This window comes from Carassius gibelio, chromosome B22, assembly GCF_023724105.1.
Source record: "Carassius gibelio isolate Cgi1373 ecotype wild population from Czech Republic chromosome B22, carGib1.2-hapl.c, whole genome shotgun sequence".
Classification (NCBI taxonomy): Eukaryota; Metazoa; Chordata; class Actinopteri; order Cypriniformes; family Cyprinidae; genus Carassius; species Carassius gibelio.
In genome coordinates this window covers 8889214-8915051 of record NC_068417.1, presented here as the reverse complement: position 1 = coordinate 8915051, position 25838 = coordinate 8889214, and the positions used below count along the sequence as shown (strand labels likewise).

Here is a 25838-nt window from a genome sequence, read left to right as displayed (position 1 = left end):
CTCAGATTTAAGTATAATTTTCTATTGTTAAAATTTCTTTGTTGTTCTTTTTTGTACATTGTTCATTCATTCCCAAATTTTTCGTTCGTTCATCAATTTGCCTTCTGTTTTCATTTGTTCATCTGTGTTTTTTCATTTAGTTTATTTCTTTCATCTTATTTGCTCTTTCGTTCACATCTTCCATGTCTTCTTTTGTTGTTTCGCCATCGTTCTCTCTTTCCCTGAGAGGATATGATGCATTATTAATGATGTGCAATGCTTGAATAATCAGGTGTCATTCCTCACTGTGCTAAATGAACTGCATTGATTGTATAGGCAGGTTTCTCCTCCTCTGCCGCACGTCTGAATGCTGCTCAATGTGTCGGCACAAACACACAACCCAAAGCAACTTCAGACATGAAAAACATGCTATAAACCTCTCGTACTGTTCATGCATCTGACTTCAGCCTCCAGTCGCCATTAGCAAGCAGAAACACAAAGGTTTACTGCAAATCAGTGCCAGAAACGAAAGAACATCAAGCATTCAGTCTCGTTATTTGCACAGTTTCACTCTAGAACAAGAAACCGCGTTGTGTTGTAGATTAAAAGGAGGTTGCTTTATCTTCTCGCTCGCCACGACACAAAATGGATGCCAGCTCTTGATGTATGAATAAATAACTGCGAGCTGGATGCTCGTAAATCACACATTTTTTTCCCCTTCTCTTGTCCATTGGCCTGTCTTGCAATCAATCCCTGGCGAAAGATGAATCAGAGGCTTTCACCGGCCGATGAAATATTTCCGAGCTGGCGCCGCACCGAAAGGCCGTCGTACATTACGGCCGCTTGGCCACAGGGAGTTGAAATGAAGTATTGACAATTTAATAAAGAATTTTTATCCCCGTCGATATTCCTCTGTGTTTGTGTGTGCGCACGCGTTTGGAGGCGGAAATGGAGGAGAAGAGGAGAGAGACGGGGATGAACGGACACAACATGTTTCCATTTGAGAGGATATTTGCAAAATATGCTGCGGTGTCAAGTGCATAGATTTTAAATACCACAAATTCGAGCCTAATTTCTGCATCTTAAGTCAACGTTGAATACAAAATGGACTGTGTTTGTGAACGTTTCTGCTGTTCGCTTTAATAGCAAATGTTCATCTTTTTTAATCTTTCATCGGAGCTGCTGCTGCACTCTTGAAATTACTTTCATTTTTAGCTGACACATGGAAATAATGTTAGCTAAGAGCCAAATAGCTGTTTAGCATTGGCATTTGGCTCAGGCGCCGTTCTGGTATGATGATCTCACTTTCTTCATTTAATATCTGGTTTATTAGCGAACGTCTGCTTTTTGGTTTGTTTCCTTCATTAGCTTGGTTTCTTTTCTCTTATGCCTTTTCTTTATTTCTGTTTCTGAATTTGTTTCTGTTCTGTCTTTCATGTTTTATATTTTTTGTTTGTTTTGGTTCTTTTAGCTCTATTTGTTTGTGCTTTTTCATTTATTTTGGTTTGTTTTGTTTAGCTTTGCTCCATCATTTTTCCTTTTATTCTTTTTCCGTTTCTTCTGTTCCGTTTCGTTTTTTCTCATCTACATCTGTTTTCCTTCTTTCTTTTCTTTATTTTTTAGTTTATTTTAGCTCATTCCTTCTACTTTTGTTTCCGTTAGTTCATATCTTTTTTTAATTGTTTATTTTTTTATTCCTCCTTTGGCTTGAGTTTTTTCTTTCATTGACTCTTTCTTTTGCTGTTTATTTTCTGTTTTCTTTATGCATTCATTGCTTGTTTTGTTTTTCCTTCATTCCTTTCTCTATTTTGGGTTTAATTTATTTTAGTTTGTTTTTTTCTCTATACGTTTTCGCTCATATGTTTGTTTCTATTTCTTTAGTTTGTTCTTTTATTCTTCCATTTGTGTCTTTTCTTTCCTTTCTTGTTTCTTACACTATTTGTTTCCTTTTGTTTTGTTCTGGCTGTTGTTTTATATTATTTTTTTTAACTAATTTCTTGCTTTGTTCTCCATTTCTGAATGTTTAATCAATTTTTCTATTTTTTTTTTTATTAGTTTCTTTGTGAGGTTTTATACTTTTCTAAAATTGACTATCTTTTGTGAACATTTTGAATGTTTTATTGTAGTCCACACATTAATAAATGTTTGTTTTTATAGCTCTTTACCATTAGTCTAAAAGCTTTATAGCACTGAACTCCCATTCAGCCTGATGGATAAAACCACTTTTCGTCATGATGGAAGCTCGTCATGTTACAAAGGTTGCAACTCAAGTTTCATGTTTCCTCATAACTATTTGCAGAAGTGCGTCTACTGCCACAAGACGACCAAGCAGATCTTGGGTGCGTGTATCCAGTGCTCGTTGGACAACTGCTCCACGTCCTTCCACGTCACCTGCGCCCTCCTCGCCGGAGTCGTCATGAAGCCAGCCGATTGGCCGTACGTGGTGTCCGTCACCTGCCACAAACACAAACAGACCAATCAGAAGGTGCGTAGCTGCTATAGAAGGGATCTCAATGCACATGGTGATCCTCAAACTGACGCGTTGCCTCCATTGCAGGTCAAAAACCGCACCCGCGAGCTGTCTTTAGGTCAGGAGGTCATCGGCAGAAGCAGCAATGGTTGGTTTTATCGCTGCACCATCACCGGCATCGGCACGCAGAACTACTACGAGGTCAATTTCGATGACGGCTCCTACTGTGATAATGTCTTCCCAGAGAACCTGCTGGTGAGAATGTTTTCTCATTATTATGGTGATCATGGTTGCCAATTGGCTTTGGCCTTGAAGCCCATTTCCACCACTAAATAGAAAATAAAAAATGGAAATAAATAAGTAACTGTAATAATGTCTGGCATCTTGTGGCTTATTGTGGTCAAAAATGCGTAGGTCTGGTCCTGGATGCTGATTGGTCAAAGTCTAGATTGGCTAAATCTACCTCTAGGTTATTATGGTTGGCCCATTACTTCGGCTCATCTAATCAGATTTTAGAGCTACAACTGTCTGTTTGATCCATCATCTGTTTGATTTCTCTGTTCCAGAGTCATGACTGTCTGAGGAACGGCCCTCCAGAACGGGGCGAACTCGTGGTGGTCAAGACATTCGACGAACGGGTTCTCAACGCATCTTTCATAAGGGAAAATGTCCAACGATACTATCAGGTAGCTGCGACGTATACACATTTTTTTTTAAATTATTTATGCTTTTATATATAAAGAGTTATCCATTTCAAACTGAAACATTTCATTGCTTGCTTAGTTTGTTTTACTGTTTGTTTTCTACCGTATTATAGTTAGTATATAGTTAAAACCCATAGTGACACCCAATTTTAAGAACCTTAATCTTTAAGACAGCTTTCTTGTAATTCCACATCTCATCCGAGTCTTTCAGGAGTCCCACATTTGGTGCAAAGTTGGCTTTCCTTGTACACAGAGCAGCCGTTGATGTATTGAGCGGAGGGGAGCTGAGATTAATGGGAAAACGAGAAAAGTAGGCAGATGTGGCGCATGGGGGATTTATGGAGTCTTTAGATGAAGCTTATGAGGTGTGATGGACCGCAGACGTGGAAAGTAGACTGCTATTCATCAGCTATTTCACGCACACACACCACTCCTCACAGGAAGTGCTTTTGTGTTCTTGTGCAGTGATGGGTCGATGTTTTAATTCACATCTGGGTCACATTTGAATGAAAAAGTGACTCAGAAACTACCAGAAAGCTTAAAACGAACATGCTTTTTCAGTTTTTCTTCTAAAATGAGGCATACCAAACTATGTTAATACATTGTTTGACACATTGTATGAACTAGTTTGACTTTGTCAAATTCTTTCTCTTTAAAACTCAAACCCACACACACACACACAGTGTTTCATTGCTCGGCTGAACTCTTGTGACTCCTCTGTCAGCATTAACGAACTGCTTGATTCTGTCCTCCGCCACAAGACTCATGTGTGAGTCATGGCATTCGTAACAAGTGCCGATTGCTTTCGTGACGTCACTTTTACCTTTGCAAGATGTGACAAACACTCTCCCACTCGCTGTGGGCGATCTGTAACTGGATGCCTGTGAGTCTGACAGGTCTTGAAGCCGTTGGGAATTGATCTGGAACAGGGTGCTGATTGCAGACTGGCGGAAAGTTTGCAGTTTATGTTATTGTTGGATGCTCTTGAGATTTTAAAGGAATGATCTGGGTTAAATGTAGTTTTTTTTTCAGCTCTATCAACAGCATTGACACACTAGATTTTGCATTATAGAATACATGTGGATTGCTGAATTGTCAGTACATGTGTTTGGCATTTTATAATAAAAAATATTATTGAATATTTTGTACATATTTAAATTCATATATATATATATATATATATATATATATATATAAATATAAATATATATATACACCTGTAAATTCATTTCATATCATTATTTTATATGATTGTAATTATTTAAAGTAATATAAAAATAAAAATACAACATGTCATTTACAACATGAGAAAATAAAAATGTTATTAGTTATACAGTACTTATAATTGATTTAATGAAATATTTAAAATTACATTCATATTTTGTAGTACATGTGCAAATTTGAGCATTTTGAATAAATGTAAATATATAATACATATTTAAATGTTAAATACATTAATTTCATTTCTTTTTTACATATAGACTTATTTTTACATTGTGGTATAATTTTTTTTATATAATTTGTATATTTAGATATTAATACTTAATCAAATATTAATATTAATTAATATATATATATATATATATATATATATATATATATATATATATATTACAAGAAAAGGATCCGAGGCATCTAAACTGCCTGTATTTCTGTCCAGGTGGAGTTTCAGGATGAGACACAGATCTTACTGAAGCGCAGCGAGATTCACTCTCTGAACCAAGAGCTGCCTAAGAGGGTCATGTCTCGTATGGTAAGCGCTTTTATTCACTTCGGGCCAAGTACCGTATGTTTCTGCAAACAAAATTCATCAACGTATAGCCAAAGTGCAGGTTTAATACTTTACAGCTTTTGTGGTTTTTCAAGCTAACAGTGCAGTTGGAGTCCATTTGGAGAGTTCTGACAGACATCGCTGAAGGATTATTGTCTTTTTTCTTTTCAGCAGACAACTGTGAACCAACAGCAACCTCAGGCGCAACCGTCAGATGAACCTTTGGCCGCAAAACGCCCACGTCTGCCAACACCGCCACCCACACTAGCCATTGAGCCCTCGGTGCTACCTCCAGAAATAGTCACCGCTTTCCTGCCCGCTAGTATTACTCCAAACACCAGCATTGCCCCCTGCCTGCCTCCACCCACATCACTTCCTGTTTCAGCACCCACACTTCCTGCCCCGGAACCAAGTGAGAGTTATACCCACAGCTCCAGCTACATAGCCTACATGGAGTCTCTCCTCAACTCGGACTTTCCTCCAGAAGAGGGCGAACATGGCGTTGAGCCGATGTTTTGAAGCACTGTTGCGGGCTACCAGCTATTTGTCAATGCTTCATACAGACTTTAAATTCATCTACTGCATGTCTTTGTTTCATTTATTCGCTGTTGTGCTAATCTGAGTCTCCCACCCATGAATGGTGTGTGTGGGATACATGCGTGTCATTATAGACTGAAGCCGAAACATACCCAGTACATAGCCTTGGGGGATGCCGTACTCTTCCGACTATTTCCACGATCCCTTTCTCTGGTTCTTCCACTAAATGGAAAGAGCCACCATACGTTTTCAGATGGGATAATCATTCACTGTATGTGCTGTTAAATTTATACCTGATTTTTTTTCTCTAACGAGTGCTAAATATTTTTCTAACTCAAGCCAAAACATCATGCTACCCGGTCACAGTTCAAATAGACAGTCTATATCTGTACAGTTTCAGGTATTTTTCTCTGTACTCAAGTGTTCGGGCGGAGAGGTCACAGGAAGAGTTTAGCTGGGCTCAAGGGATTTAATAAGTATTTAAATGTCTTTTGTCACATATAGGTTTAAAATATTTGTATAAAGAAAATCCATTATGGCAGCATCGGAAGCTACAGTTTTCAGTTAGTGTACACATTTGTGTTACGATAAATTTGTGCGTCTCAATGTATCCTTCTATAATCAACGATAAAATGTTTTTTCAGCCACAGATGATTTGTTTTTGTAGCATACTTGGTAGACGTTGATACTGAATACGATTCACCCGGTCTGTTTTTTTATTATGATTACTGTTGTTGTTATGATTATTATTTTTATTTTGATGAATCTTTGCAACACAATGTCGAAAGATGAAAAAAAAAGTTGTTGAGTTTATAATTTTTATTCAAGAGGTTGAAGTGGCGTACATTTAAGCGTGTATAGTCATAGGTGATATTAAACAGATACGCAATCCGCCTTCTCAAGGTGCTATAGAGGTCTTAGACTACTGAGGGGCGGTCTGGGTCAGGTGACCCACAATGAGGTGTACATACTAGACGTCCTGCTCACGAATTGGAAAAATGTTCTTCAGTGTAACTTCTAGTCTTACAAATGCCATGTCACATTTGAATAAAGGGTCTGGTTGTCGCTTTGGATTTCTTTTCTCTTTTATTTTGTTTGCCCATCCTGATTTCATTTTCTGATGTAAGCGATTATCAATCGGCACACCTCCTTCACCGGTATTTGCAGGTTCATCATCCATATAGCATTGAGAATTTGCTTCAGCGCCCCTTGATTGTTTCGTAAACAAACACTGATAAGACCTTTACAGACAGGATTGTCATTATAGACTGAAGCCAAAACGAGCCCAGTACATAGCTTTGGGGGATGGCACACTCTTCAGACCCTTCCCACAATCCCTCACTCCCAATTCTTCTCTAAACCAAAATAATGGCCAAATATTTTTAGATGGAATAATCATTCACTTTAGCATGCCAAAGATTTTGGAGAATTGTTAAAAATGCAAGATAAATTAATACAAGAAAAGTCCCCAGATGAACTTATTAAAATATTAAGTTGACAGCCCTTCTTTTTCAATATATTGTCTCTTACATCATGATTTTTTTTCATACTATTATTCCTCCTTTCATTAAGCATGTTTTTTAATAACATAAATCTGAATTACACCTTTACATATGAAGTGATTATGAAACTAGTGAGTGCATCCTCTTTCCTTCCATTCAATGTGACAACCACCATTCTCATCTCAACACTGTTTATTGTTTTCTGCCTGCCAGTTGCCTACGGCCGCTCTGACACTAGACACAGTGTGTCAATGGCATTTGTACTCCCGTGTTTCTGGGGTTTCTGCTTTGCATTAACAGAAACGTCACAAGGGGCAGGTTTAATGAAATAACCCACCAAAGCTTGCATACTGATGATGGCAAATGTTTATCTGTGCAGAAGTACTAGGAAAGATTCTAATAAAATGTGAAGTGAAATGGTGCTTTGTGTCTGACAGTGTTTATTTCCCTGGAAAAGCAATAAAAACCTGGTTTAAATAATACCAGTAATAAGTAGGAATGTAGGAATGAATAATAAATAGGTAATTGTAGAAATAATTATAAATAAATAATAAAATATAAAAAAATATATAATGTAAATCATTCATAAAAAATGAATAAAGTCAGTCAGTGTTCAATGTTGAAAATATACATTTTCTTTAAAAATATTGAATTGGCTAGGTGTGTTCTTATGTACAGTACTATGTTGTGATTTCCATTTGTGGAAATTTTTTTAATTGGTTTTTGTAATTAATCACATGACCCAGTTTACAAATTAGTTACTTTCCCTAAATGCATCTTCGAATCCTTATTCAGTAATCACAAACGATTGTAAAGGTCATGAAAATCAATTGGCCTAAAACGAGCTTTGGCTCTTGAAAATGTGCCATTTTTATAAATTGCTCTCTGGAAACTACTTTTCCAAAGTTCAGAGGTCAGTAAATTGCTGTTTATTCATTTCAAACGATCACAAAAGAAAAGATTAAAAGCTTTTCTCCAGACCAGATCCATTAAAAATAAACCATTATGAAAAAGTACCATGAATCATCCCAGGCAAAAAGATTAATCTGGTTTAGAGCTGTTCTGTCAAATCGAAGCCTCATTGACATTTAGCCACTCTAAATGTGCCTTTATCTGATTAAAAACCAATTAGGCTTTTAAAATATCGGCTAATTGTTTCACACAACTAAAATGAAATGTCAGTTAGGATTTGTTTGGTGCCACTGTAGATCCCATAATGCAGTGCGCACGCCGTCGTTCATAAAGTTAAGAATCCTCTTATGCTCTGAGATATTTAGACACACAGCTGCCTCCGTACTGAAGAGATGTGAAACGAAACCTGCACTTGTTACCTGCTGCATATCTTCATTAGTTCCCTGTGTGTGTGTGTGTGTGTAAATTCAAGCTCACATGACTTGAATGATAACCCACCAGAGCATGACGTGTTACAAAAACACACAGCTGCGCCTTAACAGGAGACGAGAAATAAAGCCGTTAATAAAAACGTAAGTAGCTTTTTATGAAAGCGCTTTGCATAAATAGACTCGTTCGGAGGACAGGACAGGATTCATGAGAGTCACTGGAGTAATTTGTGTAATCAGGTCTGAACTGATCATTACACAAGCGGTTATTTGTGTCCATCTGAACCAAACATTTGTTAAAATACAAAAAAATGGGGGGAGAGACGATATGATACAATTTTATTGAATTATATCTAAATTAATATAGAATAAACAAAATTATAAATGCAACACTTTGGTTTTGCCCCCATTTTTCATGAGCTGAACTCAAAGATCTAAGACTTTTTCTATGTAAACAAAAGACCTATTTCTCTCAAATACGGTTCACAAATTTGTCTAAATCTATGTTCGTGAGCACTTCTGCTTTGCCGATATAATCCATCCCCCTCACAGGTGTGGTATATCAAGATGGTGATTAGACAGCATGATTATTGCACAGGTGTGCCTTAGACTGGCCACAGTAAAAGACCACTTTGTGATATGCTTAAGCTTTTTATATCTATAGATTTCTCTAACTTAATAAAATAATGAAACACAATATATTCACGTTGGCATTTTAAATAAAACTGAACAATTTTAGTAGCTGAAACAGTATATAAGCTGTTTTTGGTAGAAGGGGAATAAAATACTGATAGGACCTAGATTAAGGCCCGTGCAGGGCTCTAATATCTCTGTCTTTCATTGACACATGATACGACACAAATCACTACCGCGAGGTTATCGCAGGGCCCCCCAACACACAGCCCCCCTGCAGTGAGTGTCCTCTGTCCCCATCCGCCACTGGGAACGCGTCCTGATTTGAAATGATTCGCAAACCCACTCCTGAGTTCCGATCTAAATCAAACAAGTATTAACGAATTAAAACCTATGTGTCTGGTTGGCGTCCACAGTCTCATTGTCAGCGTGCTAACACATAGAGTCATTGCTCTTTTTGCATAACGAGTCAAATCCAGACTCGTGATTTTAAGAATCGTCTTATAGTTTATTCCATTATTATTATTGCACTTTATTATATTAATGAAGTCAATGGAATGAAAAATCCCAAATTCTGAACCATTTAAAATCGGTGTTAAAATATATTTGGAAATGACATCAAGCAATACAAATGTAATGTCTTTCTGTCTTTATTTCTGTATGGTTATACTCTTGTAGCCTATATGTTCTGTTTTTATTAGAAGTCAGAAAAGAGAGAGCTCTCACCTCAGTGCTGAAAAGTTAACATTTCGAAACGTTTCAAAATAATTGTGATGTCACACATTTGTTTATATACCTTTTTGTTAATCAATTTTAACCTCTTCTTGCCATGAATCAGTAAATCTTCTATCTATCTATCTATCTATGACATATAGATATCTACTACTTATCTCCATACATCTCTCTTCTTTCTTTCTTTCTTTTTTTCTTTCTGTGCTGTTATACGTGATCAGCATCTCAATCTCCATCTTTGATGCTGGTGAAAGTTGTTTTGAAGTCAGCAGATGAAACGGGGCCCTGCGTGTCGGGAGCGGGTTTCTGTGTGACCCCCAGTGACCCCGTCGCTGCGGCGGGGCCGTTTGATGTGAACGCGCTCCCCCCTAATTACAGGCACCAGACCGGCTCCGCCTAAGACAAATTCTGCCCGAGCAACAGAGCTGCAAGTGACAGCGTCGCTCTGACCCGTCTGTCTCTCTCTCTCGGGGTGATCCGCATTGATATTCCACTCGTGTCGTTACATCCAGAACAGGGCGCTGGGATCGTGCCAGATTCGCAATTACAGATATTAAAATGCATTTAGAAAAAAGACAGGGCCTGCTTTGATATTACGGATCAGGGCAGTGAAATACTAAAGGAGAATTTAGTGCTGGCCAAGCTGAGATCTCCTGTCATGTGACAGGAAACAAACGACTTTTGCTGAGACATGTATGTGGCAAATACAACTAGATCAAGATGGACATGAACAATGTGAATTTGTAGATTTAGTAAAAATTCTACTTATTTAATTATATATTTTAAACATTATTTTTTTCTTGATTCTTTTTTTTTTTTTTTTTTTTTACATCATTCGTTTTTTACATATTATTCAAAACACCACTTTTACACAAACTTTTTGCTCAAAAATGGTTTCATTTGGATTTAAATGCACATTTTGGATTTAGTTTTTTATTTGAATTTCATTATTATCTTTTAAAAACTTTTTTGCACAAAAATGGGTAAAAGGTGCACATTTTTATTAATTTAAATTTGATTAGGATTTTTAAAAATAAATAGATACATATATATATATTATATATATATATATATATATATATATATATATATATATATATATATAAAATAAATATTTTAAAAAATATATATTTTTTAACAAAAATGGATTAAAGATGTAATGTAATATATATATAAATAGAGAGAAAGAGAGAGAGAGATTGTAGTTAAATGCAGGTAATGTGACAAGTTCACAAACCACTGTTACTTAATGCTTGCAAAATTTTTTGCATTACAAAATGAGTCCTGTTTCATATAATATTTTTTTCCCAAAAAGTAAACAGTATATTTACCATATAAACATTAAGCATACTCATTATTACATAATTAGCATGCAAATTATTAAAATTCAAGCTGTATAAGTGTTATTTCTAGGGGTTGCACAGACTAGTCGACTTCAATGCTCTGCCATGACTCTTTAAGCTTGACGTCGACTAGTCGCTGGTCCTCTCTTACTAGTAATGCATTCATATAAATATAATCTATACTGTGTTCTGCTTGATCTGTTTCTGATTTAGAATGAGCAGAAATCTGAGGAAACATAAGGACCAAAACACACATGTGTGCAATATTATGAATGTAAGCACAGTTTGAGAGTTGTTTTCAGTCGCTGTTTGAATACAAATGTTTTGTCTGTGGAGTTTGTGTGTGTGTGCATGACAGACGGGGAGAGAAAGACATATAAGCCGTCCTCTAAGTTTAATGAAAAACAGCGTTGTGAGTTACTGGCATGCTAATGAAGCATCTTTGTCCAGTCAGGGACTACAAACTAATCGCTCCTCTCCTCCAAAAGCTCCTAAACGCTCCATTAGTCCAGAAGTGGATGAGGGATCTGATACACCGAGCTCGGCTCTATTTATTAGCGTCTCTAAAATGGCTAGTCATGCACACACACACGCAAGCGTTCGCTAGCTACCTAAATGAGGCCATTTGTTCTGTTAATATATTAAGCTAACTGCAGTAACTAACACAAAACCCTAAAAGAAGTCTTTGAGTAAATGATGTTTAAGCTACTTTTTAGCTAACAGCTCATTCCTCCGTCTAGCTGCATGAGAAACTCTCTTCTCTTTCCAGACAACTGGTTATTTTCGACTGGAGTTATAATAGACGGAAGAACTGGTCTCAGATCAGCTGTGGAAGGACTATGTGTCCTACGACCGCTAATAATTCTGCTGCTTAAAACCTAATTTCATATACAATTAGCCTTTAACCTGTGAAAAGCCTTGACAGACCAGTGAAATCAAAATGGGAGTTTTGTGGTTTGCAGTCCATGTCTGTTAGCATTAGCTTTGAGGTCATCAAAGTCGATTAAACTTTTATCAGACATAAAAAATGTCTTTCTCTTCCCATAATTGAACCAAAAATAGTAATCTATATGATCTAGATCAGTGATGGGGAAACAGGGATTTAATCCAACCCTGACTCACCTGCTTGTAGCCTTCTTGAAGACAATGATTAGCTGGTTCAGGTGTGTTTGATTAGGGTTGGAGCTAAACTCTGAAGGAAAGTAGACTGGAAAGGCCAAGTTTGCCCACTGCGATCTAGATTGACTAGCAATAGCATGTGGCAAAACATGGTTTGCTAGCTAGCATGCACAATTGTGTCGTCTTTGATGGTGACCTTCAAAAGACAAGCTGTTCTAAAGAGAGAAAGGCGAACTTCATAAACTCTGCATTCATTTAATTTACTTTTGCGCTTAAAGCAGACTGCAGGAGATTAGCCGAAATTGTTCTTGCATACGCAGGATTAGCTTTCACCAGGTGTTCAGCTTCCTGTCAGAGAGACACTGAAAACAAATGAGAGAATGAGTGATATCTGACCCATTATGCACCAGGGAGAGTTTAGATGACGAATCTAATGAAAAACGAGATTTTTGTGCTAATGCAACGCTATTCGTACGTATTTTACGAGGTGGCTTATTTGTACGAATTTGTACGACCTCACTTGTACGATTTTATACGATTTGTCTAAATCCCAGTGACGGTTAGGTTTAGGGGCGGAGTTAGGTCATTCGTAAAAATTCATACGAATTGTGCAACTCGTAAAATACGTACGATTTGGCAAAAATCTTATGAATTTGTACGAGTGTGGTCGTACGAATAAGCCACTTCGTCAAATATCTACGAATTACCGTGAGATCGGGTTTGGCTAATGCCAATGTTACAACACTAGAGAACTTAGCCAGAATGTTCTATTAAAGTTATTGGAAGAACGTTTGTTCATAACGTTGAGAGAACCTTTCCAGAACATTCAAAGAATGTTTCCAGATATGATATGTGTCTACGATTATTTTGCTTATCCAATAACTTAAGAAAACGTTATTTCTGAATGTTGGAAACAATGATTTAGCACTTTGCAAACATTGTGGCAACATTAGCTTTATATGCTTTAATAGCTAACTGTTACTGGAAGAAAATTTGTTTAAGGACAAACCTTCACTGTTATACAGATAGAAAGACTGATAAAAAGAAATGAATAACAAACTAGTCATTTTTAAACAGATCAGTTAGTCTTGAGTCAGTTCATTAAAGCGTACAATGAACGAATTTGAACAAATTTGAAACTAATACCACCTCTAACGCCATTTTTTTGCTCAAGAAAGGATTATTCTTGTCCACCATGAATATTAATTCAATAGGCCTACATTATGGCTAACTATATGGAAAGATAAATCTCTTCATATATTGTTGAGAATTAAAGAACATAAAGTGGGCTGATAAGAACAAAAGGATTTCATAGCTTGGCCTCAGATGTGCTGACTCTTGGGCCGCTTAGTTTACATGTAGCGTTATAAACCTCATTGGCAGTCTGACATGTAGACAAATATACCGTATGATCTAATTCCTGGTATCTGTGGGTCATGGTGTAATCATAACTGTTATCACGCACAGTTATTACGACGCATGTCTGTCAGCGCACGTTCCAAGGAAACTTCTGTGTTTTGCTGCATTTCCATCTATTTCACACAGGATTGTAATTAGAGAAAAGCGAGGAAGGCAAGAAAACGCTTCCCTTAATTATCTGTGTATGTGTGTGAGTGTGTGTGCCAGCGCGGAGTGGGAGATTTCATTTGAATAAAATTGAATTTAATCACCATGTAGAGAGCGCGAGAGCAGGGAAAATATTTGCAGCCCTCAGGGTCAACATTACATGAAAAAGAAATTAAAATAAGTAAACATATTTCTCCTGTTTGCTGCCGTGGAGCTGGAGGGGGCTGCAGAATTGTATTTGAAGCTGTGTGAACAAATTTTTCACTCTGTTCCAGGAATATTAGCTCTCTCTGCCCCCTAGCCTTTCTTTGACATCTGCCTGCTTACGTCCTGTGATAGCTTTTCTCCAAATTAACGTCTAATCTAATATTCTGCCCAGTGTGTGGTAAATGCAGAGAGCTTTGTTGATTACAACAAGAGCGCTTGTTTGCACGCTTGGACTGAAAAGAGTTTTACTGTTTATTGGCGGGAGCGACGCAAATTGTGCGAACGCTCAATTGCATTTTACGTAGGCTATTAGTTTCCGCATAAAACATTTTTTACGTAGAAGTTGTCTTTTGTGGGTAGTTTTGACTGTCAAGTGAACTAAGTGGTACTTCCCAAAAAAGCTAGTTAAAGTCAGTATTAACTTATCTTAATGTTATTAGAACATTTTAGAAACATTACAAAACAACATTCCCACAACTTTTTTATTGTTTATTGGCGGGAGCGACGCAAATTGTGCGAACGCGCAATTGCATTTTGCGTAGGCTATTATTTTCCGCATACATTTTTTTTTTTACGTAGAAGTTGTTTTTTGTGGATAGTTTTGTCTGTCAAGTGAACTATTGAGAACTAAGTGATTCTTCCCAAAAAAGCAGTATTAACTTATTTTAACGTTATTAGAACATTTTAGAAACAGTACAAAACAACATTCACACAAATTTTTTATAACCTAAAACCTTTGTTGGGTTGCTGTCAGACCTGATCGAGTATATTTTTTGTAAAATCTGTGCCATGCAGATGCAGAGAAGGAAGACTTAGTTAGTAAATTGGTTGCGTCACTTGCTTGCAGCTGTAGAAATTTTGTGCACATTTTTAATTAAATTAATTAATTAAATATTCTGCCTAAAATAGTTTTCTTGGGACTGGTGACTTCACAAAACTTTTACCCTGTTCGACTCAAATTAGTTTTTATGTTCTTTGTTAATTGAAAGGAAACTAACACACCGCCGCCTCCTTCTTTATTTTTGAGCACTCTTACTCGGGTTTTAAACCCTGCTTTGCGAGGGGGCTTGTAAATTCATTACACATTGCGGTCGGCAGACGGATGCAGCCTGTTTCTGGTCTCACTGCATTATAAATGGACTTGCTGGCCAGATAATTAAAGCAACGATACTCTGACATAATTCTCCATTAAGCAATAATGCGATAAGGATGAAGTGCGAATCCTTGCCCTCTTTAGGAACAGATGAGCGTCTTCCAGTGTAATGTAATTCTGTTTGTAGCAGTTCGTAAATGTCGTAATGAATCGGAATAGCCTACAGGAGACATCAGCTGTAGAAAAACCTTGTTTAACAACAACAATAGCTCAGTAAATCCTTCAGAATGCAGATGAAGTGTTCGGATGTTAAAAACAATGAAAAAATTACGTAAACAACAATTCAAATAAACATATGGTGCCAATAGCGCCCCCAAGTGGTAGTATTTTCTCAATTGTTCTCAAACAGGTTTCCAAGACTCACTGTCTGTCATTGGCAGCCATTCCCTGATAAATATTTGTATCTTTATACTAATAATAATAATAGAAATAGTTTACTCATGAATTTGGATTCGCAAAAAACGTCTAAACTTTAGATGAGTTTGTTTGTTAATCAGATCTGGAGAAATATAGCATTATGGGACTTGCTCACCAATGGATGCTCTGCAGTGAATGGGTGCCGTCAGAACGAGAATCCAAACAGCTGATAAAAGCATCACAATAATCCACAAGTAATCCACACTTCTCCAGATGTTAACTGATGGACTGGAGTGGTGTGGATTATTGTGATGTTTTTATAAACTGTTCGGACTCTCATTCTGACGGCACCCATTCACTGCAGAGCATCCATTTCTCCAAATCTGATGACAAAACTCATCAACGTATTGGATGGCCTGAGTGGATTAAATAAATCCAATTAAAATTTGTAAGTGAACTATTTCTATAAACTCTGATAGAAAAATGTAACTTTTACAGTACAGTTTTAATATGTTTTCGCCATCAAATCTGGGTCCAGAAGCAAAACCAGCTGAAAACCACTGATCTGGGCACAACCACACAATAGGTTTGAGGCTGGTCTGGAGCCCTGCTTAGAGGCGAACAGCTTGCAGAGATAGAGGGAAGGAAGGACCGGTGCCAGAGAGATTGCAGGGTCAGTCAGCTGAAGGACGCGTGTTGTTGGCCCCTCTGGCTGTGCTGTCCACAGCAGGCATATGTTCCCGGCCTCAGCGGTCCCTCCTGTCTGAATGTGAAGGGGGTCGCGGCCACTGCTGCATTTTAATCCTCTAAATGGAAAGTTTGGAAATGCTATTATCTTCCATCTGCCGGCCCCCCGCACACGATAAGGCCCCGCTCCAACAGCTTGACAGGACCCAAACGCCTCACTGCACTGTGTTCCTCTCACGAGAGGGCAGCCAAGATCCGTGCTAACGCCAGAACACGTCCGACATCTAAAGAATCCGAGGTTTAAAGATTTTTCACTTAAAAACTGCACTTACATTCCAGTCGGAGATCTTCAAAGGCAAAAAGTGCTTCCTTCACTTAGCTAGAGCGCTTAACCAAAGTTACCCAGAGAGACATCGCGCAAACACAACATATATTATTTATACTTATTTATCAAATGCCTATTTAATGTGTCTGCGGAGCATGAAACTGCATTCCACACTGAAAAAGAACTGAGCTTATACCACTGTAGTATTTACATAGGGTTTAAAGTTGAAAGAATACCATGGTACTTTTTGATGCTTTTGTCATGACCAAAAATCATGGTATCATAAAAAAAAATATAAAAAAACCCCCCGATACTATTATTGGAAGTGATGGGAAAACATGGTAATACCATGAGACTTTTTGGTACTTTTGTGATAACCATATTTATTATGTACCATGGTATATACCATAGATTGTGTCCAAAAAAAACATGGTATGATATAAAAATAAATATAAATATATATATAAAAACATGGTACTTTTATTGTAATAGATGCAAATGGCATTTTTATGATGATAGTCAGGTACCATACTAGAATAAGTCCAAAACTGTTTTTTTATATATATAAAAATAAATGTAAAAATAGATAAATAAAAATAAATACACAATCAAACAAACATGGTACTTATATTGTAAGAGATGGGAAAACATGAAAACACGATTTTGGCACTTTCCAAAAATACTATTGTAAAAGATGGAAAAACATGGTAATACCATGGTATCTGTACTTTAGCACTTTTGTGATAACCATGTGATGTTCCATGGTATATTAAATTAAATTAAATTTATGCATTTAGCAGACGCTTTTATCCAAAGCGACTTACAGTGCATTCAGGCTATACATTTTTACATATCATGTGTTCCCGGGGAATCGAACCCCCAACCTTGCGCTTGCTTGCTTGCTAGCGCAGTGCTCTACCAGTTGAGCTACAGGAACAGGAAAAAACATGGTACTGGTACAGTAGTTTTTTTTGTATCACCAAGCTTGTGACGATTGTAACATGGTACTGCCATGGTATTTTGGATATAATTAGCATGACCTTGGGGTACATACAGTAAAAAAGTTCAAATATATGGATGTTTATATGGATGTGGACCCCACAGACGCACACATTGAGGATAGTCCAGGATGTGGTCAGACCTGCAGTCTGTGTGTGGCAGCTTTGTGCAATCACCTCCGTGGATTTGCAGCGGATGTTATTCTGGAAACTGGAATTAAACCTGACTCTAACCTAATCCCGGCTTATTGCCATCTATTTCATTTCACAGAATACGGAGGGGTGCCACTAAGCACTAACACACACACACACACACACACACACACACTCATATCAGAGGTGATAAAGCTCTGCAGTAGGATAGTGTGCGCTTAGACAAGCCGCAAACACTTTGAACTCACATTATGATCATTTTCACATCACTATAGCTCATTTTACACTGGAAATTCAATTTCAGCTCAGCAGCTAACGCTGATAGAATAGCTAGCTGCTTACAACGGTTGCCCTTCTTGATTATTCTTATTTTCATGTTTCTTGTTAAAGATATTAGTAGCACAACACCTCAAATCAGTCAAATAAAAGTTCACCTAGATAAGCATGAGGGATTAAGTCGTGTGTTAGCAGTCAAGATCAAGAAGGTTTGCCTTAAATTAATTAAATGTACCCAAACGTGGTTCTTCACAGCTAACAGGGAACATTTTCACAGCTTTCCATCACATTTCTTAAATGTTATATAAATGTTAGGACAACGTTCTTAAATTAATGTTTATGGCGCGTTCTTAGAACTATTAATATTTGATATACATTAAAATAAACGACAATTGTTTTTAGAACAACAATCTCAGAACATGTTATTTTTACTTAATGAATGTTCTATATAATGCTGAAAGAAAACGTTCTTAGAATATTAAAAATAAACGTTCAAATAATATTATATTTGGGGAAAATATTACATTATTAGAACATTGAAAGAAATGTTTTAGGAAACTTAAACATTCTAAACAAGACAATGGGACGTTTAAATGCTCTTAGATTATTAAACATGTTAAAATACAGTTAGGCACATTTATATTTGTAATTAAAAATTAAATTTTTTTTGTTAATTTAGCTGTTGACCAAAAATTGGAAGAAAGGTTAAGGAATTACCAGCATGTCCTCAAACCAATACGCCCGCCTGGGTCATTTGTCCAAATCCCTGAAAAACAACCTATCCTTTAATACTGTATGTACCGCCCCCCTTTTCAAGGGCTCAAAAGTAATTGGACAATTGACTCAAAAGCTTTTGGAAGCTGTTGCTGTGAACCCAAATCATGTGGTCAAAGGAGCTCTCCATACAAGTCAAACAGACAATTGTTAGGTTTCAGAAACAAAACAAATCCATTAGAGACTTAGCAGGAACATTAAAGGGGATAGTTCACCCAAAAAGGAAAAATACCCCATGATTTACTCACCCTCAAGCCATTCTAGGTGTATGTGACTTCTTTCAGATGAATACAATCTGAGTTATTCTGAATAATGGCCAGGCTAATCCATGCTTTATAATGGCAGTGGATGGTGGCCCAAAATTTGAAGTCCAAAAAATCGAACCAATCCATTATAAAAGAAGTCCAGATGGCTATGGGGGGTTAATAAAGTCCTTCTGAAGCGACGTGATGCATTTTTGTAAGAAAAATATCAATATTTACAACTTTATAAACCTTAATCTCTAACTTGCGCTAACCATCGTACACACATTCTCAAGATAATGGTGTCCAGCAGTTGACGCAGGATGTAGTCAAACACGGTGAGGAAGTGACCGGACATGCTTTAGTAGTACAAAAGAAAAGTAAAGAAAATGATTTTAATATAAGCCAAGAGGACACTGGTGGATTGATGAATTTATGATGGATTGCTTCAATTTTTTGGACTTCAAATTTCTGGGCTACCATCCACTCCCATTATAAAGCTTGGTAGAGCCAGTAAGTTTTTTTAATATTATTCTGATTTATTCATCTGAAAGAAGAAAGTCATACATCTAGCATGGCTTGAGGGTATGTAAATCACGGGGTAATTAGAATTTTTGGGTGAAATAACCCTTTTAAGCGCGGCCAAATCAACAGTTTGGAACAACAGGGTGTATAAAAATGATTGTAATTCCTAAGCAGTTAATGTTACATTTTTGTTTAGCCCCTTGAATTAAATCTTAAAGTCTGCTCTTAAATTTTGTCTTTATTGTTTCATATATATATATATATATATATATATATATATATATATATATATATATGTATATATATATATATATTGAGTTAAATAAAGTTAGTAGAATATTTTAAGATTTTCTTTTAGGAAACTGACAATTTTAATGTTCTTAGAATGTAAAAAAAACCTTCGAATAATGTATCATTTTGGGTGAAAATAATGTTAGTACAACTTTTTTTATAAACTTTAACATTCTAATCATGATTAGAATTTAAAGGTTACAAAATGTTTCTTACAACATTCTATTAAGTAGGCTACAGCATATTTTCACCCAAAATAAACATTATTTGAACGTTTATTTTGTTATTCACTTGTGATTGAAGGTTATTCAAGTGTTTGCTCATCTGCAGGGGCGGATCTAGAAAAATATTGATGGGGTGGCGAGAAGGGGGCAGGAATTTTTGAGGGGTGGCAACATATGGCAGATGTACTGAATTTAGTCACAGTTATCACAGTTCGATGATAAATATATGTGCACACTATAAAAGGACACAGGCTGCCATTTACAAACTTAATCTCATGCAATCAATGTCTTGCATTTGAAACAGTTCATATAAGGAATAAGTGACCATACCCTATAAGCACCACCAAAGTCTATACCAATATCGCATGTAACTTTGGAGACGGTCCCTAAATTGAGACTCGTCCAACGTTCATTGTTTTTTTTTACTTTTAGTTTTCTTTTCTCTTTGCTGGATTGGTGATGTACTCTACCCGGGCATAGATGTTCATCCATCAATCATGAACATTGAGCAGCAAACATGAGGTGCGAGCGGACGCAAGCGCGGATGGGAGAATGGAAGACGTTTTTGTTTTTTTGAGCATCTGGGATGGTGCCCCCTCTGGGAGTTGGTGCACTACTCTGCGTGTAGGGGGCGATGGTACTGAATACCTTTAATATTACAGACACATAGTCCATATCGAGATTTGATTAAATGCTATACTTTTGATTTATTCATAAAAAAAATGGCAGAATTCCGTGACGTTCTGCTTTATACAGCAAGTTCTATTTCCACAATTCAATTTTCAAAAACAAACGGAAAGAAAGTGTGAAAGTTCTGACAGAGAACGAAGTTGTTACGTATCCTCACGCTTTTTTAAAAGTGGGCAACTATGTTTGACAGGTGCAATATTTGAAAATCGAAAATTATTACCTTTTATTTTAATTATTAACAAAGCAGGTTGGTGAATCATTTGACTCAGTTTGGGGATCGCGAATCATTTGAATCAGTTCGGAAGTTCGTAGCGGGATCACGAATCATTTGAGTCAGTTATGGGGATCGCGAATCATTTGAGTCAGTTCGGGAGTTCGGAGCGGGAATTCGCGAATCATTTGAGTCAGTTTGGAGATCGCGAATCATTTGAATCAGTTAGGGAGTTCGGAGCGGGTTCGCAAATCATTTGAGTCAGTTTGGGGATCGCGAATCATTTGAGTCAGTTCGGGAGTTCGGAGCGGGTTCGCGAATCATTTGAGTCCGTTTGGGGATCGCGAATCATTTGAATCAGTTCGGAGCGGCTTCGCGGATCATTTGAATCAAATCGAGAGTTCGGAGCGGGTTTGTGAATCATTTGAATCAGTTCGGGAGTTTGTAGCGGGTTCGTGAATCATTTGAATCAGTTCGGGAGTTCGGAGGGGGATCACGAATCAAGAAAGATTTTCGCTTGTAAATTTTCAAATTGGCCATAACCTTTAATTCGTTGCTGCCAACTGGGGTAGATCCACTCCTGCTCATCTGCAACACGCCTATAGGAAGTTTCCTTTTAGATGTCAAATAGACATATGCCTTTAAGATGTTTATGATTTAGAATGTATGTAAAACAGTTTGTACACAGCAGATGAAAAAGATCTTTAACTGTACATGTGCTATCTGGGTCGTGATTGTTATTTAAATTATTTTTAATGTTATTTAAAGATTCCTAAAACATGCTTTGTACAGCGTGCTACTAACTTTATTTACACCCAAAAATACACCGTTAATGACTGTTTATTTGTAATATTCTGGTACAGTTTTCTTGCCACCTTTATCTTCTCACCATTATGCGGAGGCTGAATATCATTAACTCGCAGAACTCAAATGTCAACAAGCGGAGAGGGGAGCATCTAATTCACATAAGTGTAAAATAAATAGCTTCTCATACATGTTCCTGCATATGACAAATTGATTTGTGGAAACTCAGATGGAAAGAGGGAAAATCCAGCAGACGGTTCTGCAAACACGCACTCAAATGTAATTGAAGTCCCCGCAGCCCGAGGGCAAAGCGCGCGCTTTCCCGCCATTTATTTGTTGGATAGCGGTCGCGGCTCTCTTTCAGTCAATACAACGAATCTAAATCATTTTCCCTCTCCGTGTAAGTGCAGATGATTATTCAATATAAAGCTATTTATTTATTTATTTATTTTTTGCTGATGCACTATTTCCTTTCAGTCTACCGGCAACACGTGTTTTTAATTTACAGTTCGTACTGCAGTTGAAAGACAAGTCCATTATGTCGCAACGTGAGGCAGAGTGAAAGAGATTGCTTTTTGTTTGCTTCCTGTGGTATATGACAATGGGATTTCACTCTTTTTGCTCAGATGTGGTTGTGACTAGAGGCTTTCTGGCATTGCTGTGAATCCGCCGCTATAAAAAGACCTCCATTCATGAGGATAATGGCCAAATTACAGGTTCCTGCAGCCGAGCACCTGGCCTCTGGTCCTCCTTTAACCATAGTCCATTTAGCCATGTTCCCTGCTCTCCAAAGCACAGGTGATGATGACATTGGTTAGGCACATAATCTCTCCTAATTGCCAGGTTGACACAAATTATTACGGACGGTTTGCGCTTTCCCCCGTTGCCGCCCGGCGCGCGCTGGGCTTCATCCCCCGAAAAGGGAAGCTGCAGCCCTTTTTAAGAACTGCTGATGGCCTTATTTTTCTTTTTTCCCCACACTAGGGATAAGGTTATCTGAGCTATTCGTCATGGAGTTTGCAGATAATTAGCTTTTTAAAGTTTCCCCCCGAAGTCAGGACTGTCCTTGCAAGGGCAACCTGTCTCTGGAAAAATGATTCAGCTATAAACAAAAGTTTTGAGCAGGAATCCAGAAATCCCATAGCAGAACTTACTAAACATTATTTTGTGTATTTGGTGTAATGCAATGTTAAGGAAAAAAAAAAAAAACATATTTTCCAGATAATGTACTGTACATTATTGTTTCTCCTTTATGCCCCGCCTTTCTGAAACATGTTTTTTTTTTTTTTTTTTTTTTTTACAAAGCTCATCATTCTGAAAAGCGAGGCGTGCTCTGATTGGTCAGCTATCCAGTATGTTGGGATCTGCCGAAGACAAAAACTCTTTTCAGTGTTTAAACTGACAAGGCTTAAAAACACTTGCAAACGATGAAATGAAAGCTTTTGTGATGATATGCAGCAGTGAGCCGTCCACTACAATTTTACAATATTGCTAATTATTAATAATATTAATAATGTTCATCGTCTGGCTAACTACGTCTTGTATTAATTTTTCTAAAAATCCTGTCATACGTGCAAAAACTGACAGTCACCACTTATAAGCTACTACTAAATATTGTAGAAACATAATTTTCTGTAAAGTTGCTTTGTAACGATTTGTATTGTAAAAAGCGCTATACAAATAAACTTTAATTGAATTGAACTGCCCTGATCGTCTTTTTAGACGGCTGAGATCGCAGATGGGGCCTCCTCAGTCGCGGGCCCATATAATCATCACCACCTTTCACCCCACTAGTGACGCCTCTGGCCGTAAATCATGGACAGCTACATAATATCACATTCATAATCCAAGGCAATTCATCTGTGATTATGAAAGCGATATTGATTAGCTTGTCAGTTTTACTGTTTACATTGTGTGGAATGGTGCGCTGTAATTGGTTGAGCGAGAAAAAAAAAAAAAAAAAAATATATATATATATATATATATATATATATATATATATATATAAAATTCACATCTTGGAACCAAACTCTTCATATTTTCTAGTTTATTAGAATAGTTGAATAAAAGGTAAAACATGATAAAAAAATGTGAAATTTCTTATATCTTAAACAAAGTGTTGGGTAAATAACAAAGCAGCTTATTTAACAAAGTAAATAAATAAATAAATAACAAAGCATTACGAGAGTAAATAAAAATCTACCCAATCATTTGACAGGAGTATTTAACAATCCAGTAAAAGCTGAATGTGATTGGTTCAAGCCTCCCAGCACTGAGAAAAGTAAGGTTTTCCAAACATTTTTTTTTTTTTTTTGGTGCCGTTTTGCTTTATTTTCATTCACATACAGCAAAAACTCTTAACCATCAATAAAGAGTCGTTCATATGTAAAACTGTGGGTTTTATGTGACCATTCTGTTTTTCCCACATGCATGTGACATGTGATGTCATCAAGCCTATTTCCGGCCACACCCATCTAACAGAATCACGTGTTGGCAAGCACACCGGACAGGTTGGCCATTTTGTGTTTCTTTGATATTATGCTGGTAAATATGTAGCTTATTTTTGCGCCATTGGTTTGAACATTGCTTTTGAAATTAACGCTATGTTGTTGAATTATGTGGTAAATAAACCAACGGCGATAAACAAACCATTGGTATAAACCAATGTTTGGTGAGGTATAGCAGGTGTCGAGTTAACATCTATTATTGATAAATTGTTCAAATAAAACTTAATTGATGTAAATGTTGGTTAAATGGAAACATTTATTAAGTATTGGTGCTTTTCTAATTGCTGGTTTGTTATTTGCTAAACAATGCAAATGTTTATGTTCTGCGTTCCTTTGTTGAGTTGTGTTTGGGATTTGTTCATTGCTTGTTGGTATGTTTTGTGTAGCTTTTATTATTGATGCTTAAATGATGTTGCTCAGAGTGCTAACAAATAACCACTGGTGATTAATAAACCAATGTTTTATGAGTTAGCATGTAGCAGACCGGTTTATCAAAGTTTTGCTGCTGTACCTGCTGGTGTGGTATTTTCCAGGAGGGCATAAAAATGCAAATATTTGTTTTTGCAGTGCTGTGTTGAATTACTTTTGGGATTTTACTTTGCTGGGCTGTTTTTCCCCTTTTTTATGTTGCTGCTGGAATAAATATTGGCTTGTTGCTTCTTGTGGTAAATATAATTTGGATTTGTAACTTATTGGATGTCTAACTCTTGACGATTAAATATATGCAAAAAGTTTTAACTAAAAAGCCAGGTCTTTTAATAAGGACAGGTTTAGCAAACGTTTGCCACTTTTTGCTTGGTTTGGGGTATTTTAATGTGGTGTTTTTGCAAGTTTACTGTATTATAAATGTTTCTTCATTGCACATTATTTATTTGATTTTAATTTCCCAACTGAATTTTAACACGATGAGCAACAGCATTTATTTAAATAATTGCAAGTTGGCTTGATATTTGCATTCAATACTTTTTGTCCTGTTGGGTTGTTTGTAATGCATTTCCATTTTTACTAAAATAGCGTAGCATCAGTATGCATCTACAGGTTGTGTGAAAACAGCTTGTTTAAATTGGTCTTGTTGTACACAGCCTTCAAGAGTACATGCACATGAAAAACTTCATATCAAATTCATATTTTCATGGAAATTTTCGTTAAAAGGAGTTAATGTTAATTAATTTCAAAAAGATTGTTAATTTCAAAGATTGTGCAAATACAACTATGGGATTAATTTCTGTGAATGATTTTGTGAATTTCAGTTTTCAGTGCCATGTTTTGTTGTATAAGATTGAGTAGCCAGCTAAAAAAAAAACTTTGCACTCGCGAGTTTCTGTGTAGCAGGTAGAGGTCAAGTCACCCTTCTGTTAGCACTAGCACACGGCATTATCCCCGTACTCTTTAGCAGGGCACAAATCCGAAAGCACAGAGTTCCTATCGACGGCCTGGGCCTCGTTCAATTGACTGCCTCATTTCCTGCTAGCTAGAGAGCTCAGCCGAGCGTGTGCGTGAATAACCGTGCCACGCAACCCGGCCGGGTGTTTGTGCGAGCGAGAGTGTGTGGTTTGACCCGTGACTGCTGGGATACGGACACCGCTGCTCCTGTTACAGCAATGAGTCATCGTGCGGCCCGGCCTCAGTGAGCACACAGCAGTGATTGATAACTACCCAGAAAGATTGCTCATCCCCTCGTTTATTTATACCGCTGCCCTTCACGTCTGCTTTCTTCT

General features: G+C 37.0%; 1 protein-coding gene and 1 long non-coding RNA gene across 5 annotated transcripts in view; both read left to right on the top strand.

Moving 5' to 3' along the window:
- LOC127987523 (lysine-specific demethylase 4B) overlaps window positions 1-7384 on the top strand; it is a 48590-nt gene extending 41206 nt beyond the window's left edge. The window contains exons 18-22 of one of the 4 annotated variants that reach the window (XM_052589877.1): window positions 2279-2464; window positions 2537-2704; window positions 3016-3135; window positions 4814-4906; window positions 5096-7384. In XM_052589877.1, coding sequence (XP_052445837.1) covers window positions 2279-2464; window positions 2537-2704; window positions 3016-3135; window positions 4814-4906; window positions 5096-5443 — 915 coding nt within the window. In that variant the 3' untranslated portion in view covers window positions 5444-7384. Of the gene's footprint in view, window positions 1-2278; window positions 2705-3015; window positions 3136-4813; window positions 4907-5095 lie in introns of all 4 variants that reach the window. The other 3 variants (XM_052589878.1, XM_052589876.1, XM_052589875.1) reach the window with 3 other exon arrangements.
- A 16672-nt stretch (window positions 7385-24056) lies between these two features.
- Window positions 24057-25838, top strand: part of LOC127987009 (uncharacterized) — a 58077-nt gene continuing 56295 nt past the window's right edge. The window contains exon 1 of the long non-coding RNA XR_008161027.1: window positions 24057-24123. This is a non-coding gene — a long non-coding RNA (uncharacterized LOC127987009). The remainder of the gene's footprint in view (window positions 24124-25838) is intronic.